The sequence below is a fragment of the Sapajus apella genome, unplaced genomic scaffold (assembly GCF_009761245.1).
Source record: "Sapajus apella isolate SASKATOON/1434 unplaced genomic scaffold, GSC_monkey_1.0 scaffold51, whole genome shotgun sequence".
Lineage (NCBI taxonomy): Eukaryota > Metazoa > Chordata > Mammalia > Primates > Cebidae > Sapajus > Sapajus apella.
This window is the reverse complement of record NW_022436991.1, coordinates 7,789,683-7,807,035: the sequence shown is the minus strand read 5'-3', so window position 1 is coordinate 7,807,035 and position 17,353 is coordinate 7,789,683. Positions and strand designations below refer to the sequence as shown.

Sequence of the window (17,353 nt, the reverse complement as noted above, 5' to 3'; positions counted from 1 at the left end):
TTATGCTTGAACTTTAGGCATTTATTGAAAACTTACACATGCCATATAAACAGATTAACTCTTTTAGCTGCTATACCACGTTTCCACAAAAGCTGTCTGCTGGTTGGAGAGGCTATAGCCTGACCACATTCTTTGCCACTGTCTGTAAGGGGTAAGAAATGGCACATGGAAACATGGCAGGCAGACTCATGAACAAAGGCCTGGGTTGGTGCTTTCTTCTTCCTCTTTTATTCCCATCAGTCCTAGGCCAGAGAGTGAACCATGAGTGCTGCAATAAATGAGAAAAAAAGTAGGTTTTTATCCATAAGGTTTAATGAATGGTTATAAATGCCTAGAGATTTTTTTGCAAGTATGTGTATGTGTGCCATCAGGCGAGGGCAGGAAGATTTATGGAAAGCTGCCTGCTGAAGGTGGTTTAATGGAAAAAGCACTGATGAGTCCCAGAGGCCTAGATTCAAATCCTACCTCTACCTATTAAGAGATATGAGGCATATGTATAAAACAATGAATATATTTAAATTACTATCTCACAGGGATTTAGTGAAGAGGACCAACAATAGCAAACATACACTGAGCACTTACTACATGCCAAGCATTGTTCTAAGCACTTGTCTCATTTATCCTCAAAACAGCTCACTGATGCAGGTACAAGTGTTATCCTCATTTAAAAAGTAAACAAGCTCATAGACATTATATGGCTTGCTCAAGTCATACCACTGTAAAGTAACAGAACCAGGATATCAATAATAGCAATCTGTCATTAGAGCCCTTATAAATTGCTGTTAAGAATCTTAATCTTGGTTCATTTCATACTTTTGTAGCACCTGCTAGGTACCAGTGGCTGTTTGAAAAATGTTAAAAAATATTAACTTATTTAATAATGCTTGTTGTAGGAAATCTGACATGGTACTTGGAATTTAGGAGCCATTCAATACATGTTAGTTCCCTGCCACTTTGAGGAGGTCTCTGAGGCAAAGCAGGCAGAAATGGGCAAAGACAAACACAGAATCTGTCTCCACCTGATATCTGAAACTAAACTTGCAAACACTAGACTTGTGTGTATGGAGAACTAGAGCTTCAAGGCAGGAGAGTTGCTCTGGAGTCAGACACACCATCAGGGTTCAAGTCCTGACTGTGCACTTGCTAGCTCTGTGACCCTAGAAAACTGCTTAATCTGAGACTTTTTCTCTACTTTGTTGAATAAAGATTCTAAGAACCTCAACCAAAAATGCATATGAAGGAATTTAGCACAGTACCTGGGTTTGATAAATTACTGTTGTTTTAAATATTAATTTAAGCACTACCAAAAATGTAAGGATTAAGAGCCGAGTCAAGACCCCAGCCTAAGGAAGCCTATTGTTTTAGCTATTCATTTTTTTCCCAAGGTTTCCCAAGAGTATCTGCTGCCATCATAGACACAGCTGCACAAACAAGGCCCACAGAAGTCTGTCACACAGCAAGCTTCCACAACTTGGGGAAATGCATACTACTGCTGTGAGTTTGATCAGTATGTCTACAGAAATCAGAATGTGACTTTTAAAAGATAGGACTAGTTCAGGTTTCCTCACCTCAGGATTTGCTGCTTCCAGAGAGGTTTAATTCTCCTGACTTCTCAAACTTATCTTAGGATCTTTGTCTCAGTCACAACTTAAATGTTTTTGCCCTCTAACCCTAGCACTTTCTCCTCTGGCTTCACCCTTTGTGGGATATCTAGGAAGAACAATGATTTGGGCTACTCTTCACTTAGTTTACCTACACAGTGGCAGACTGCAGTCTAAGTATTCTACATTGGAACATGAACACCCAGCCCACCTACCACCATACACTGCCCCCGAGGAGCTATCCAAGGACAAGTCTGTCTGTTCCCCAGAGTCCACCTCTTAACCAAAAAGCTTTTACTGGCAACTTGTGGTCACTTTTTACCCTGTTCCTGTTAGCTTACCCACAAGCCTGTTTAAAGTCTATTGGTCTAAGATGTTTTCTTCCCCTCAATCTAAACACCTAATACTTGTTTCTGCTTTTCAGAGAAAGCAGTTCTTTCAAGCTGCCCAGCAGGTAGACCATCCCCCTAATGGCCCTCAGATACATGTTAAAAGAACTTTATGCCAGGATATGAATTTCTGATCCAGCTTCAAGGCCAGAGGTATTCATGCTCTGTCAACTCTTACAATGTCAGAATCTTTTTTTTTTTTTTTTTTTTTTTTTTGAGACAAGAGTCCCACTCTATAGCCCAGGCTGCCTCTGCCTCCCGGGTTCAAGTGATTCTCGTGCCTTAGCCTCCCGAGTAGCTAGGACCACAGGCACACACCACCAAACCTGGCTGCGTCTTTGTTTATTTGTTTGAGATGGAGTCTCACTCTGTCACCCAGGCTGGAGTACAGTGGCGTGATCTCGGCTTACTGCAACCTCCGCCTCCCAGGTTCAAGTGATTCTTCTGCTTCAGCCTCCTAAGTAGCTGGGACTACAGGCATGCACCACCATACCTGGCTAATTTTTGTATTTTTAGTAGAGATGGGGTTTCACCATATTGGTCAAGCTGGTCTCAAACTGCTGACTTCAAGTGATCTGCCTGCATCAGCCTCCCCAAGTGCTGGGATTACAGGCATGAGCCACTCTGCCTGGCTTTTTTGTATTTTTGGTAGAGACAGGGTCTTGTCATGTTGCCCAGTCTGGTCTTGAACTCCTGAGCTCAAATTATCCACCCACCTTTGCCTCCCAAAGTGCTGGGATTATAGGCATGAACCACTGTGCCTAGCCAGATGTCAGAATCTTAAGAAATTTTTTTAAATTAACACATCCAAGGTTTACAAATTGTTCAGATAAGCCACTGTCTTCTTTCCCTTCCTCCTCCAATATACAGTCATTCATTTAGCTGCCCACTCACTCATTCCAAAACTGCCCATCTTTATGCTTTAAGATTTAACATCAATTTTTCTTTAAAGAAAGGGTTTACAGTTAAAAGGGTTTGAAAATTACTGATTTATTCCAAATCCCTCATGTTACTGAAAGGAAATTGAGACCTACAGTGGGGAAGTAGCTTGGCCACTTGTGAGAGGAGATAGGTGATTAAGCTGGAACTAGACTCAGTATCCTGCTCCAGTGTTCCTCAGGCTTAGAATCAGCCAAACGGGCCCTGTTATTTCTTAAAGCAGAGGTGTCAGTGGGGTAAATGATATAGAAGGCAGGAACACAATCCTCATATGTGGGCAGGTTACACCTAAGCCTTAGGACTTGTTCTGAGGCTTTACTTTTTTTTAACTCAAGTGGAGTTAGCAGCTACTTCTCACTCCAGAGAGGAGTAAGAAGGACATAAGACCCCTGGTTTTAACTGGGGATAAGCTATCTCCTTGAGGGACCAATAAATGTAGTTATGCAAGAGCATATAAATGTGAAATGGGAATACAATGCCTGTGTCTTAGAACTGTGAGAATTAAAGAGACGATTCATGTAAGACCTCATTATGTGCCTAAATATCAGGAAAAGGCTTTTTCTCTAAGAACAGCTGAAACCCAGGGGACATAGTCCTGAAGGGATACCCTTTCTAGTACTTACCTCTTGGTTCCTGGCAGTAGGATGAGGCAGAGGGTGCCCGGGCACAATGTGTTGTAGAGCTTTACAATCTTCTGGCCCCAGCGCCAGGCTGCTATCTTCGGATGGTCCACTTTCAGAGTCTGGGATCAAAGCCATGTGTCAACACTCAGCCAGAACACTCTTTGGTTACCTTTGGAAGGGCTGTAACACTCTTCCTCCGGCTCTAAGGCTACGGGATTCCAGTAAAGGTTCCAGACAAATCCCTTGTCTAATGCTGGAGCGCACACTGTAGGTTCTCTGCTGACCCAGTATCTCCAGGCCTCCGAGTTGGTTTAGGACTTCATCAGGGGAGGATGGCTACTATCCTTTCCTCCAGATGGGTCTTCTAGAGCCCCAAAGTAGGGGAGCCACATTGCTGATGAGGGCTCTGGTCTTGCTTCTGCCATTAAGTCTCTTTGTGATCCTGGGCAAGTGACTTACCAACTCTAGCCCCTACTTTTTATCTGCTAAGTATGAGAGACTAGACTAAGACAAGGTTTCCCAAGCTTCAACCATTCACCTTCTACCTCTACCCTTCTGCTTATGTATCCCTCTAACATTTTACCATAAAGTGAGTTAATTTCTTCCTTAGCCTTGTCTAACTAATACCATCCACAAAATCATAGGCTCAATGTAGTTGTTGTATACTTTAACAAGTATTAGCAAAACAAGTCTATTCAGATGTTTTAGATAGAATAAAAAGACAAGTCCATAACCATAAAAGTGGAAACAAAAAAAAGACCATCTATGACAACCACAATTTATCTTGTGTGTGTACCACACTTTGGAAACCCTAGACTAGATCACTGAATAATTATCCAGCTCTCTGACTTCCTGCGTTGGTCCCTCAAAGTCCCTTGAAGACCCGGAAGACTAAAAACCTAAGTTTAGCAAGTATGGAGGGGGCAAAAGTATGAGAGATCTGGGAGAAAAGGAGATGTGGCCAGGACTAGAGGAAGCTGCAAAGTGAAATAAGACCAAGGCCAGGACAGAAAAAAAAAAAAGATTAAAGGATTAAGTGTCACTGAGTAGAACTCTCCTGACACCTTCTCCAAGACACCTTCACTTACTCACCTGCAAGGCCTCCTGTTCCAAGCGGGGAGGTACAACGCGAAGTCCTGGGGGACTTGATTCAGGTGGTAAGCCTCTGAGCCAGGCATGGAGGTGCCTGGGGGTTAGGGCATGCCTGCCTTTCAGCTTCCAGTCCTTGCCTGTGAGAATGTTGAGGGCCCTCTGGGCACTGCCAAAACTTTTGAATTCTGAAAGTAAGAATGCCCACCTTATGTTATTAAGGGCCAAAAAAGGCGACCACCATCCAAGCTGCCTGGCCAGGGCCATGGGAGAAGGACAAAAAACTGCTGCCCTGGTCCAGCCCAGGAGGTGAATCTTCCCTTCTCTGACCTCAACCTGTTTCCTTCCCCAAAGCTACATTCAATAGCATAGACTTACTCAGGAAGCAGTATTTTTTCTGCTTTCCATTTTTAAGATCTTTAGGCAAGATCACAGCTTCCAGGCCAAGAAAGAGGCGGGGCTCCTGCAACAGCTGTTCTTTGAAGGTTTCACTCACTCCAGAAAGATATAGAGTGCCTTGATTTTCAGAATCTCCTTGCAGCTCATGCACGAGGGTATCACAATCAAGTGTGAGCTCTGTCACAGGCCTTTGCACCTAACCATGGAAAGTTGGTATTAGTTGTAGAAAATCAATTTAATTTTCAAGCCTGTTGGATACTAGCAAGTATCAGGTTGATGCAAAAGTAATTGCAGATTTTGCCATTACTAATAACTTCATTTTTCAGTTTCCTTCCTTTTCTGTAAAAGGAAACTAAAGATAACTGTCTCACTGAATTATATTAGACTTAATTGATAAATACATATATATATTTCCATGTAAATATATTCTCTTCATTTTCCTGCCTCCAACCCTTAATGAAATTTTGTTTATGTGCATAAGAAACTTCACAATACCATCATTTGATCTCCCTGAAAGATGAAGGAAAGGGCAACCACAAAGAACCACCCAGAATAAACCATTTGGGGCTTAAGTAGTAATACAGAATACAAGAAAGACTCCAATCTAGCCTACGATGATTTCTGACAAAAATGAAAGCTGTTATGTCTTTAGTCACTGCCAGTAGGAGAATGTCAGACTTGGCTGAAGACTTTTCATAGTAAAAGTCTTGTGCCTGGGCCTCTTGAGGGTGTTTCCTATATGTCCTCAGACACCACAAATACAGGCTGTGGTAGGCCAGACCTGAGCAAAGGGGGCTGCTTTTGGCTTTCTCTTGTCACCCTACCTTGATGCGGGTACCATCTAGCAGAATGCCATCCAAGGACTCTATGGCCAGCTGGGCAGCTTCTAGGACTTCATACTGTATACAGAGATGAGGCTGCAGAAAGATGAAGATTTCCTTACCATTGCTTTCCAGCTCAAACTGCTGAAGGGGCTGGGGAAAGGATTCAAACTACTGTGGCCAGAGCCACCAGAACGGATGCCTATGCTGTGCTGGGCTACACAGGTATTGACTATAAACTGTCAACTTTAAATGGAATCATCAAAGTTCAAGAACTAGCTTTCAGACAATAACTAACCTTTGTCATTTAAAACGGAATTACCCAACAAGCTTTTCATAATGTTTATTATGCATCACTAAAGTCATCACTGCAACTCACAAGGAGAGATTCCCATTTGTCTGTTAGCTTAGTTTTAGACACGTAGCTCTCCTATAAGCTTGTGGGGATAAGTTCTTCCACTGGATAGGCTACATCTTCAAATGGTCTGCTTTTCTGTTTGGTAACTCAGAGTAACTAAATATTTGTGATTATCTGAGCTATAGCACCAATAAAAGCCTTCCCACAGAAAAGTTTCATGACATCGGATTTGGCAATGGTTTCTTGAATATGACATCAAAGGCAGGCAACAAAATTAAAAATAAATTGGACTTCATAAAAATTAAAACCTTTTGTATATCAAAGAACACTAACAGTAGTGTCAAAAAGTAATTCATAGAATGGAGAAATAGTTGCAATCACATATCTAATTAAAGATTAATATCCAGAATGTACAGAGAACTCCCACAATTCAACAATTAAAAAACCAAACAACCTGATTTAAAAATGGGCAAACATTGCAGAGTAGCTGGAACTGAAAAAAATAAGAGAAAAAGAGCAAACAGGTGAATACACATTGCCTATGATATTCAACATCACTAATCATTAGGGAAATACAAATCAAACCCAAATGATATACCACTTCCCATCCATTAGGATGGGTATTATTAAATAAAATAGAAAACAAGTGTCAGTGAAGAGGTGGGTAAGTTGGAACTTTTGTTCTTTGATGATAGGAATATAAAATGGTATCGCCGCTGTGGAAAATAGTGTAACGGTTCCTCAAAAAATTAAACACAGAATTATTATTTGATCCATCAACTCCACTTCTGGGTATATGCCCAGAAGAACTGAAAGCAGGGACTTGAACAGAGATATGTAGAACCATGTTCATAACAGCATTATTCGTGAGAGTCAAAAGGTAGCAACAACCTAGGGTTGGTCACGGTGCCTTGCACCTGTAATCCCAGAACTTTGGGAGGCTGAGGCGGGCGGATCTCTTGAGTCCAGGAGTTTGAGATCAGCCTGGGTAACATAGAGAAACCCTGTCTTACAAAAAATTAGCCGGGCATGGTAGTACACACCTGTGGTCCCGGCTACTCAGGAGGCTGAGATGGGAGGATTGCTTGAACCCAGGAGGTTGAGGCTGTAGTGAGCTGTGATCACGCCACTGAACTCCAGCTGGGTGAGCAAGACCCTATCTCAACAACAACAACAACAACAACAACAAAAAAGGTAGAAACAACACAAATGTCCATCAATGAATGAATGGATAACCAAAATGTGGTATATACATGAAATGGAATATTACTTTGCCTTGAAAATGAAATTCTGATACATGCTATAACATGAATGAACCTTGAAGACATGCTAAATGAAATAAATCAGAAACAAAGGGACAAACATTGTATGATTACATTTATATGAGGTACACAAAGTAGTCAAATTCATAAAGACAAAAAGAAAAACTGATTATCAGGGGCTGGGGGAAGGGATAATAGGAAATTACTGCTTAATAGGAAATTTCAGTTCAGGATGATGAAAAGGTTCTGGAGATAGATAGGGGTGATAGCTGCAAAATATCAATGTATTCAATGCCACTTAAAAATGGTTAAAAAGGTACTTTTTAGGCCGGGCCTGGTGGCTCAAGCCTGTAATCCCAGCACTTTGGGATGCTGAGGTGGGAGGATCACCTGAGGTTGGGAGTTCAAGACTAGCCTGACCAACATGGAAACCCCATCTCTATATATTAAAAAGAAAAAAAAAAGGCACATTTTCTGTTATATGTATTTTACTCCCCCGCCCCCCAAAAAAAGGGCCAAGAGAAAGACTTAGAAAGAGGTTATGTCCCTTGCTATACATTTATCCCCCAAACTATCTTCTCAAATACAAAAACACAATCTTTGTATTTTTAGCCATAGAAAAGCTATTAGTAAAAGATTTGGAAGCTGGGTGCAGTGGTTCATGCCTGTAATCCCAGCATGTTGGGAGGTAGATTACTTGAGGTCAGGAGTTCAAGACCAGCCTGGCCAATATGGTGAAAGCTTGTCTCTACTAAAAACACAAAAATTAGCCAGACATGGTGGTGCACACCTGTAGTCCCAGCTACTTGGGAGGCTGAGGCACGAGAATTGTCTGAACTGGGGAGGCAGAAGCTGTGGTGAGCCAAGATCACACCACTGTATTCCAGCCTGGGCTCGGCCTCTGTCTCAAAAAAAAAAATATCTATCTATCTATCTATCTATCTATATATATATAGATAGATAGATAGATAGATATAAAATTAAAAAATTTGGAGACAGCACATTAAAAATATCTAGGCTCCTGCACTTACATCACTTTAGAAGTGTTTTTATTTCACTTTCAGACATAGTAATACACCAGTTTAATAGTTACCTAGATCCAAATTCTAAAGGAACACTATGTTTGCAGTGAAGTCTTCCCCTAATCCCTAGCTAGCTGCCTAATTCTTCCCTCTGGAAGGCTCCATTGTTCCCCATTGTTACTTTTATTGTATATCATTCTACAAACATCCTATTATACTGTTTCCATTTTTAATTCTTTTCATAATTTCTCCCATGTCTCTATATAATGTGCTTATGATGTTATAGGTTCATACATAAACTTTAGTCTATTTATGGTATTTATCATATGGTATTTATATGACTGTGAAGATGAAGATTTAACTTGTGAAGTCCTTTTAAACTATATAAAAAAATTTTTTTTTTTTTTTTTTTTTGAGACAGAGTCTCGCTCTGTCACCCAGGCTGGAGTGTAGTGATGCAATCTCAGCTCACTGCAACCTTTGCCTCCTGGGTTCAAGCAATTCTCCTGCTTCAGCCTCCTGAGTAGCTGAAATTACAGGCATGTGCCATCATGCCTGGCTAATTTTTGTATTTTCAGTAGAGATGGGGTTTCACCATGTTGGTTAGGCTGGTCTCAAACTCCTGACATCAGATGACCCACCTGCTTCAGGCTCCCAAAGTGATGGGATTATAGGTGTTAGCCACTGTGCCCAACCTGAACTATATAAATTTTTAAAACCATATGCAAGTATTATTTTTGTTAAAATAAAAGTAATCTCTTTAAACGGCTTTTATGTAAGTATAAACCTAATACAACAAACTTACTCTACGAGATTAGAGAACTAACAACAACAACAAAAGCCCTCCCATAATCTTCCTCCTGTATCTTGACCAAGCCATGAGCCTACTCTGTAAAAACAGAAGTAACTTTCTAAGAGATGAACGTTACTTCTCTTTTTGAAAGGGTATATTATTTAAAGCTGAGGTTACAATCATAAGGACCATAGGTTATATTCTACTAGCAGACATATTTTTCTGTATGGCCTGATATTTGAGAAAATGGGAGCCAACATATGAAAATTGACAGATTTCTCAGTTCTTGTTTTTTAATTTTTTGTAGAATGTAGTCCAACTATATAGCCCAGGCTGGCCTCAAACTCCTGGGCTTGAGCAATCCTACCTCCTCAAACTCAAAAAGTGCTGGGATTGCAAGTATAAGCCACCTTGCCCAGCCAGGTTTCTCAATTCTTTAACACACACACACACACACCCCCAAAAGATCTCACAATACTAGATATACATTCTTGTGGGTCAACAACCGCCCTCGTTAGTGTATGTCTCACACTCCAGTTGGTAGCAATCCGGCTTACTTCATGAATATTGGCTATCTGCATGACCCCAGCAGTCACCTGAATGTCTAACACTAATGCAGAAAATCAAAATCGGAATTTTCTGGTCTTACCTGATGGGTTTCAAGAACAAAAGTCATTGACTGGACTGGGCCAAAGCTCTTAAACAGCCTCTTCAGAGCCCTGAGATTGCAATTTTTGCTAAATGGCCCAGCATAGACAGTTGTTATCTCTGTCCACTTAATCCTCATCTGCAGGAAAAACAACAGAATATAGTATGAGAATGAATGTGGAAAGAGAATTGAAATCCTGAGTCAATGCATGGGATTATTCAAAGATTTTTTTTGACATAAATACTTGCCAAATGTACAAGGATATTCACTGAAGTATTATTTGTAATAGCAAAAGTGCTATTTTTAGTCTAATAGCCAAAGTGTAATAGCACTTTTGCTATTACAAATAATACTTGTAAAAATGCTGTTAATAGGTATATCATATAGCAGAATACTATGTAGCCATTAAAAACAAGGGAAATAACATATATAGTGATACAGAAAGATGTACGAGATATACTGTTAAATGAAAAAATAAAGTTAAATGAAAAATAAATTTGACTCCCATTTTTATATTTTTTAAATGTTAATATGCAGACAGTAAAAATCTAGAGAAAGATACAACAAATTAAATAAAGCACATATAACTTTACTTAATGATGAGAGATTATAGTAAGTCATTAAATAAATCATTCAGCAAAACCCATCCACTTACCCTTTTGTTCATCTCTTCAGTGAGGATGGATGAAAATGCCTTAAAAGAGAACTGAACAATGCTGAAGGGAAACAGGGGGATTTCCACTCTGGCCTGCTCAAGAACCTGTAGAGAACAGCACAGCCTGGATAAGGCAGAAACCTCATACTCTATTGTGGCTCCTGGATATGAGCCAATAATATAAAGAGTAGTTGCCTTTTGCCCATATTGAAAGATAATATGGGGCTGACTTCCAGGTCTAGAGGAAAATGGTGAAATCACACAGCTTCCCAGAGAACCACAGAATCAATATAAAGAATAAAAGTAAAATACGTATGAGCCATACCTTTGGCATTACTAAGAGACAAGGGCTATTAGAAAATTTTCAAATGACCTGTATTTAATAAGTGTCACTCCCACCATTGTAAACTGCTGTAAGCCTGTTGAGCAGGGAAAGCAAGGAGAAGAGGCTTAATAGATTTGGTAAAAAAAAAAAAAAAAAAATCTAGGGACATGGAAGAATTACGTAAAGCACAAAAAAATTCACCCCTCAAAAGAAAAAGTCCAATTAAATGCCAAATAAGGAACACAGGTCATGATTTTGACATTTCTCAGCACTTGACTACAGGCAAGAGGCTTGGCAGCCAGAGAAGCAGTGCTTCTGGAGAAGAATCAGATATATTGAGAAAAGGTAGTACTCCTTGGAGACACTGCTGTGAAAAATGCCAACTCTTCCGAACAATATTATCAATTCCTCCCTTCCCTCAACACCAGGCCATCATTTTGGAAATGGAGAACTAGGAAGCTTCACTTCAGCCTCTTGCACTCCCACAGAGACAATGAGTTAACAACAATATATGGACCAGAACGCATTTGAGAGAACTGTAGATAATGGATGAGAAGCTATATAGCACCTAGACCAGCATAAAACCAAGAAAGGTTTCCAGTAAATGGGAAAGGAAAATTTGTGATGTTTTGTGCTCCCGTCCACACTCCTCCCTATCTGACATCACAGGGCTTCTCACACACCACAGATCCTCCCTTGGGATGGAAACAAAAGAGAAGACCATGTGTCCAACATTCTGGGTAGTCTGGGGCTGTCTGAGGGACTATTTTCTGTCTCGCCTGACTCAGAACGCTGACAGGACTGAAGGCCTTGTCTGGAAGCCACTGAAAACAGATGTGATCACTACGGCTGTTAGAGCTGCAGGAAGAAACCTGGGGAAGAAAGATTATGGGCTCTGAAAAGAAGTAGAGACAGGGGGCTCAAGGAACAACTGAAGGCACATGCACAATCCCAGAGAAGACAAATCTCCAGAACAGGTTTGGGAGGTCATGAAATCTCTAATTAGGCTGAGTGGTGAAGGTCTTTCCCTGCACAAAGCAGTCTATAAAGACTACAACAAATGGCTATTTTTTTTTTTTTTTTTGAGACGGAGTTTCACTCATGTTACCCAGGCTGGAGTGCAATGGCGCGATCTCAACTCACCGCAACTTCCACCTCCTGGGTTCAGACAATTCTCCTGCCTCAGCCTCCTGAGTAGCTGGGATTACAGGCACGCACCACCGTGCCCAGCTAATTTTTTGTATTTTTAGTAGAGACGGGGTTTCACCATGTTGACCAGGATGGTCTCGATCTCTTGATCTCATGATCCACCCGCCTCGGCCTCCCAAAGTGCTGGGATTACAGGCGTGAGCCACCGCGCCCGGCCTCAAATGGCTATTTTTTCAAATGCCCAAGCCTCAATAATACCAATAATAATAATAAATCCCAAGGCATACAAAGAAACTTAGCCCAAGTTTCGCTTCTGCAAAATAAAGTTCCAAAATCTCTTTCACATGAATATAAATATACTTAACACTACTGAACTATACACTTAAACACAGTTAAGATGGTTAATTTTATGTCTTTTACTACAATAAGAGAGGGAGGAAAGGTAGAATTCCATGATAAGTAGAGGAAAAGCACAAAAAAGAAGAAAAAACTGCATTAAGGAAGGCAGAACTAATATAAGAGACGCTCTTGAATGAAAACTTTGTTTAAAACAAATCAGTAAAATTGGAAAACAGCAGACCATATTAATCTAAACTACTATTAAAAAAAACAGAGACAGCTGGGCATGGTGGCTCACGCTTGTGATCCTAGCAATTTGGGAAGCCAAGGTGTGAAGATAACTTGAGCTCAGGAGTTTGAAACAAGCCTGAGCAACATAGTAGGAACTCATCTCTATAAAAAAAAAAATTAAAAATTAGCCAGGCATGTTGGGAAATGCCTATAGTCCCAGCTACTCAGGTGGTTCAGGCAGAAGGATTGCTTGAGCATGGGAGGTCGAGGCTGAAGTGAGCTCAGATCATGCCACTGCACTCCAGCCTGGGCAACAGAGTGAGACCCTGTCTCAAAAACAAAAACCAAGAAATAAAGTTAGAATCGAAGCATTTCAGCTGATGAAAACTCTTGCCCCTAAAAAAATCAACCATGGGGCTAAAGGATACAGTTAACATTACATTCTAAACTGAATTGAATATGAACAGCCAAGCATTTGGGGATATAAAAAAGCAACTATAAGTTGTCAAGAAAGAATAGATTCAAGTGAAATTGTAATAAAGGGCATTAATGAAAAGCATGGAAAGAATTAGTAGTATACAAATGAAATAAAAAGGATCAGAGAGAAAGTAGGTGAATAAAAGATAGGCCAAGAGGGGACAATGTACATGCATAAGTGAAGTCCATGAGGAAGCAAATTAAAGCAGTGGAACTGAATACTTGAAAATATAATCCAAGAAAACCTTCTGAAAATAAAAGAAACTATAACCTATATATTAGGGACCTTGGGTACCAAGAAAAAGTGACTTGGAATGATCCACTCTGAGACATAGCTTAGTAAAACAATTAGACTTTAAACATAAAGGAAAAAATAAATTCTCAGTAAAAATAACTTACAAGTCCAAGAAAATTAGACTGTCATTACATTTTCTCAAATACAGCTTACAAGGATTTCCATCCCCAGCCAAGACTGAATAACAAAGACTGGATTTACCCTCTCTCATTAAGCAACTAAGAAACTATAAAAAAATATGATAAAGAAAATGAGAAGCCAGAATGAAAGCCTCATGAAAATATTTGCCAAGACTTAACTGTTAATGGACTGTTATCCAAATACACAAAGAACTATTAAAACTCACCAATAAGAAAATGAACAATCCAATTTTAAAAATGGGCAAAAGAGCTGAACAGACACTTCACCAAAGAAGATATACAGATAGCAAATAAGTATATGAAAAGATGCTTCACATTATATGTCATTAGGGGATTGCAAATTAAAACAATGAGATACTAATACATATCTATCAAAATAGCCAAAATCCAAAACACTGACACCATCAAACGCTGAAAAGAATGTGGAGCAGTAAGAACTCTCATTCACTGCTGGTGATAATGCAAAATCATAGACACTTTGGAAGTTCAGCAGTTTCTTACAAGACTAAACATACTTTTACCATACGATCTAGCAATTGTACCCTTTGGTTTTTGCCCAAATGTGTTGAAAGCTTATGCACACATGAAAACCTGCACACAGATGTTTATAGCAACTTTGTCCATAATTGTTAAAACTTGGAAGCAGCCAAGATGTCCATCAGCAGGTGACTGACTGGACAAACTGTGGTAAATCCAGATAATGTATAATTATTCAGTGTTAAAAAGAAACAATTATAAAAAAGTGAAAAGACATGGAGAAAACTTAAATGCATACACTAAGTGAAAGAAGCCAATCTGAAAAAGCTACATACTATATGATTCCAACTATGCAACATTCTAAAAAAGGCAAAATTATGGAGACAGTAAAAAAAAAATCAGTGATTGCCAACAGGCAGAGCACATTCATCACAGATTTTTTTAGGTCAATGAAACTATTCTGTATGATACCATAAAGGTGGATATATGTCACTATACATTTGTCAACACCAAGAGAGAACCCTAATGTAAACTATGGACTTGGATAATTACATGTCACCGTGAGTTCATTGATTTTAACAAATGTACTACTCTGGTACAGGTTGTTGATAGTGATAGAAGTTGTCTGAATGGGGGTATGGGGGTAAATGGGAACTCTCTGTACTTTCTCTCTCTCTCTTTTTTTTTTTTTTTGAGACAGGGTCTTAGTCTGTCGCCAGGCTGGAGTACAGTGGTGCAATCATATGTCACTGCAACCTCCACCTCCTGGGCTTAAGCAATCCTCCCATCTCATCCTCCTGAGCAGCTGGGATCACAGGCATGTGCCACCAGGCCTGACTAATTTTTTTGTAGCATTTCACCATGTTGCCCAGGCCAGTTTCAAACTCCTGGACTCAAGAGATCCACCTACTTGGGCCTCCCAAAGTCCCGACATTACAGGTATAAGCTACTGTGCCCACCTTATACTTTCCATTTAATATTGCTGTGAACCTAAAACTGCTCTAAAAATAAATCCTATTAAAATAACAACAATAATGCCCAAAGAGCCCTTGAGGCCCAGGTAAGTGCTCAGAAAAAAAAAAAAAAAAAAAAAAAAATCCTAAGAATAGTTCTCAGAATGTGGGAAAATGAAGGACAGCGATCCTTAAAAAATAGGAAACTGATAGATCTGTACAGAATTCTCCTCAAATATTCAGTTGTGTAGGGATTAGTGTATCCATGTAAGTAAACTATGCAAGGTGAAGGAAAGAATGCCCAAAAGGATTAGAGGGAACAATCACAAGGTCTAACACAAGGCCAGGAATCATTCAGATTCCCAAAAGCTAAAGTGTAAAGTCTCATAATTTATGGAGATCAAGTACTTAGTATGGTTTTGCTTCAGTAGTGGGACAAAATTTACTCTGGTTCCACCTAACAAACCTTAAAAGTAAGAATTCAAAAGGATCTGGCCAGGCATAGGTGCTCAACCCTGTAATCCCAGCACTTTGGAATGCTGAAGTGGGAGGATTGCTTGAGGCCAGTTTGAGACCAGCCTAGGCAACATAGCGAGTTCTACAAAAAAATAAAAGAAGAAGAAGAAAAAAAAAATAAAAGATCCAAAAGGACCAAAGTGTTTCCAAGTAACTTTACCACATCCCAGACCAAAGCTCACAAATATTTATAGAAATACAAAAATATATAGCACCCAACAAATTAAAATTCATTGTATTCAGCATCCAATACAAAAAGCTACCAGGCCGCAGAGAATGAAATACAGTCCATAATAAGGAGAAAAACCAATCAATTTAAGTTAACCTAAAAATGACAGATTATCAAATTAATAGACAAAGATGTTAAAATAGTTATTCTAACTATATTCTGGAATTTAAGAGGCTAGAAGAAAGTCTGAATGTTAACTAGAAACATGGAAGATATGAAAGAGAGCAAAAGTTAACTTCTAGAGGTAAAAAATACAATGTGTGAGGTGAAAGGAAGCATACTGGATTGGATTATCAGTAGATTACATACTGCAGCAGAATTAGAAACATAAAGACTTAGCAATGGAAACAATCTAAAATAAAACAGAGAGGAAAAAGACTGGAAAAAACATGTATAGCACATCACTGAGCTATGGGACAACTTTAAATGGCCTAATAAATATGTAGCAGGAGTGCCCAAAGGAGGGATGGTGGTGAAAGAAAAATTAATGGGGAGAAATAATGGTCAATACTTTTCCTAATTTGATGAAAATGATAAACCCACAAATTTCAAAAGCTCAACAAGCCAAAGCAAAAGAAACATAAAAAAAGAACACTTGGCTGAGCCTAGTGGCTCACACCTGTAATCCCAGGCTGGAGTGTAGTGGTACAATCATAGTTTACCACAGGCTCAACCTCCTGGGCTCAAGCGATATTGGCATGTTCTTAAAATATCTCCCCACATATTTATTAGAATTAAAAGAAAAAATAAGAACTCTGCAATAGAGAAAGCAGACAACACCTTGACCAGATAATCAAAATAAATAGCACAAAAGAGAGGCAGAATAATAACTGCCCCTGGATGCAACACCCCAAGAAATTCAGCTAAGAATGCATAATCTGAATTTAAATGTGAGCAAACACTACACAAACCTAAAATAAGTAAAACTCTGTTAAAAAAGGGAGGAGGGCATGGATAACTCAAAAAGCATCAAGGTTATAAAAGACAAAGAAAGGTTGAGAACTGTTCCCGATTAAAGGAGACCAAAAAAATATGAGAAGTAATTGTAATACATGACCCTGGAAGCGATACTGTTCTAAAGGGAAAAGAAATGCTATAAAGACATTATTTGGTCAGCCAAGAAAATTAGAATACAAATGAAAAGTAGATAAAGGTACCAGGATAGTATTAGATTTACTAAAATTGGTAACTATGTAAGATGTGGTTATGTAAAATATTAGTTTTATTCTCATGAAATATACCTGAAGTATTTAGGGCCATGATATATGCAGCTTACTCTCAAATGGTTTAGGAAATGTCATACAGAGAGAAGAAAGAGAGTGTATACATGAGAAAGCATAAGCATATGGGTACACAAAAAATAATAAAGCAACTGGGCAGAGTGCTAAAAAAGGTACATCTAGATAGAAGGTATACAGCTGTTCTACCATTTGTGCACATTTTCTGTAAGGTTGAAATTATTTCCAAACAAAATGCTAAAAAAAAAAAAACAGATCTTCTGAATATGATGACACAATAGGCTCATGTTTGATGTAGCTCCTCTGACTTAACATACAGCAATGATAGCTTAAAATGTAAAAAAAAAAAAAAAAAAAAAAAAAAAAAAAAAAAAAAAAAAAAAA

The 17,353-nt window shown here is 39.2% G+C and overlaps 1 protein-coding gene across 4 annotated transcripts in view; it reads right to left on the bottom strand.

The window, feature by feature from the left end:
• REXO5 (RNA exonuclease 5) overlaps window positions 1-17,353 on the bottom strand; it is a 52,447-nt gene continuing 35,094 nt past the window's right edge. For 3 of the 4 annotated variants that reach the window (XM_032242861.1, XM_032242864.1, XM_032242863.1), the window contains 7 exons: window positions 10,601-10,705; window positions 9,946-10,083; window positions 5,865-5,957; window positions 5,020-5,236; window positions 4,645-4,829; window positions 3,553-3,671; window positions 1-268 (listed from right to left, as the gene is read on the bottom strand). In XM_032242861.1, the coding sequence (XP_032098752.1) occupies window positions 187-268; window positions 3,553-3,671; window positions 4,645-4,829; window positions 5,020-5,236; window positions 5,865-5,957; window positions 9,946-10,083; window positions 10,601-10,705 (939 nt within the window). In that variant the 3' untranslated portion in view covers window positions 1-186. The remainder of the gene's footprint in view (window positions 269-3,552; window positions 3,672-4,644; window positions 4,830-5,019; window positions 5,237-5,864; window positions 5,958-9,945; window positions 10,084-10,600; window positions 10,706-17,353) is intronic. The other variant, XM_032242862.1, reaches the window with a different exon arrangement.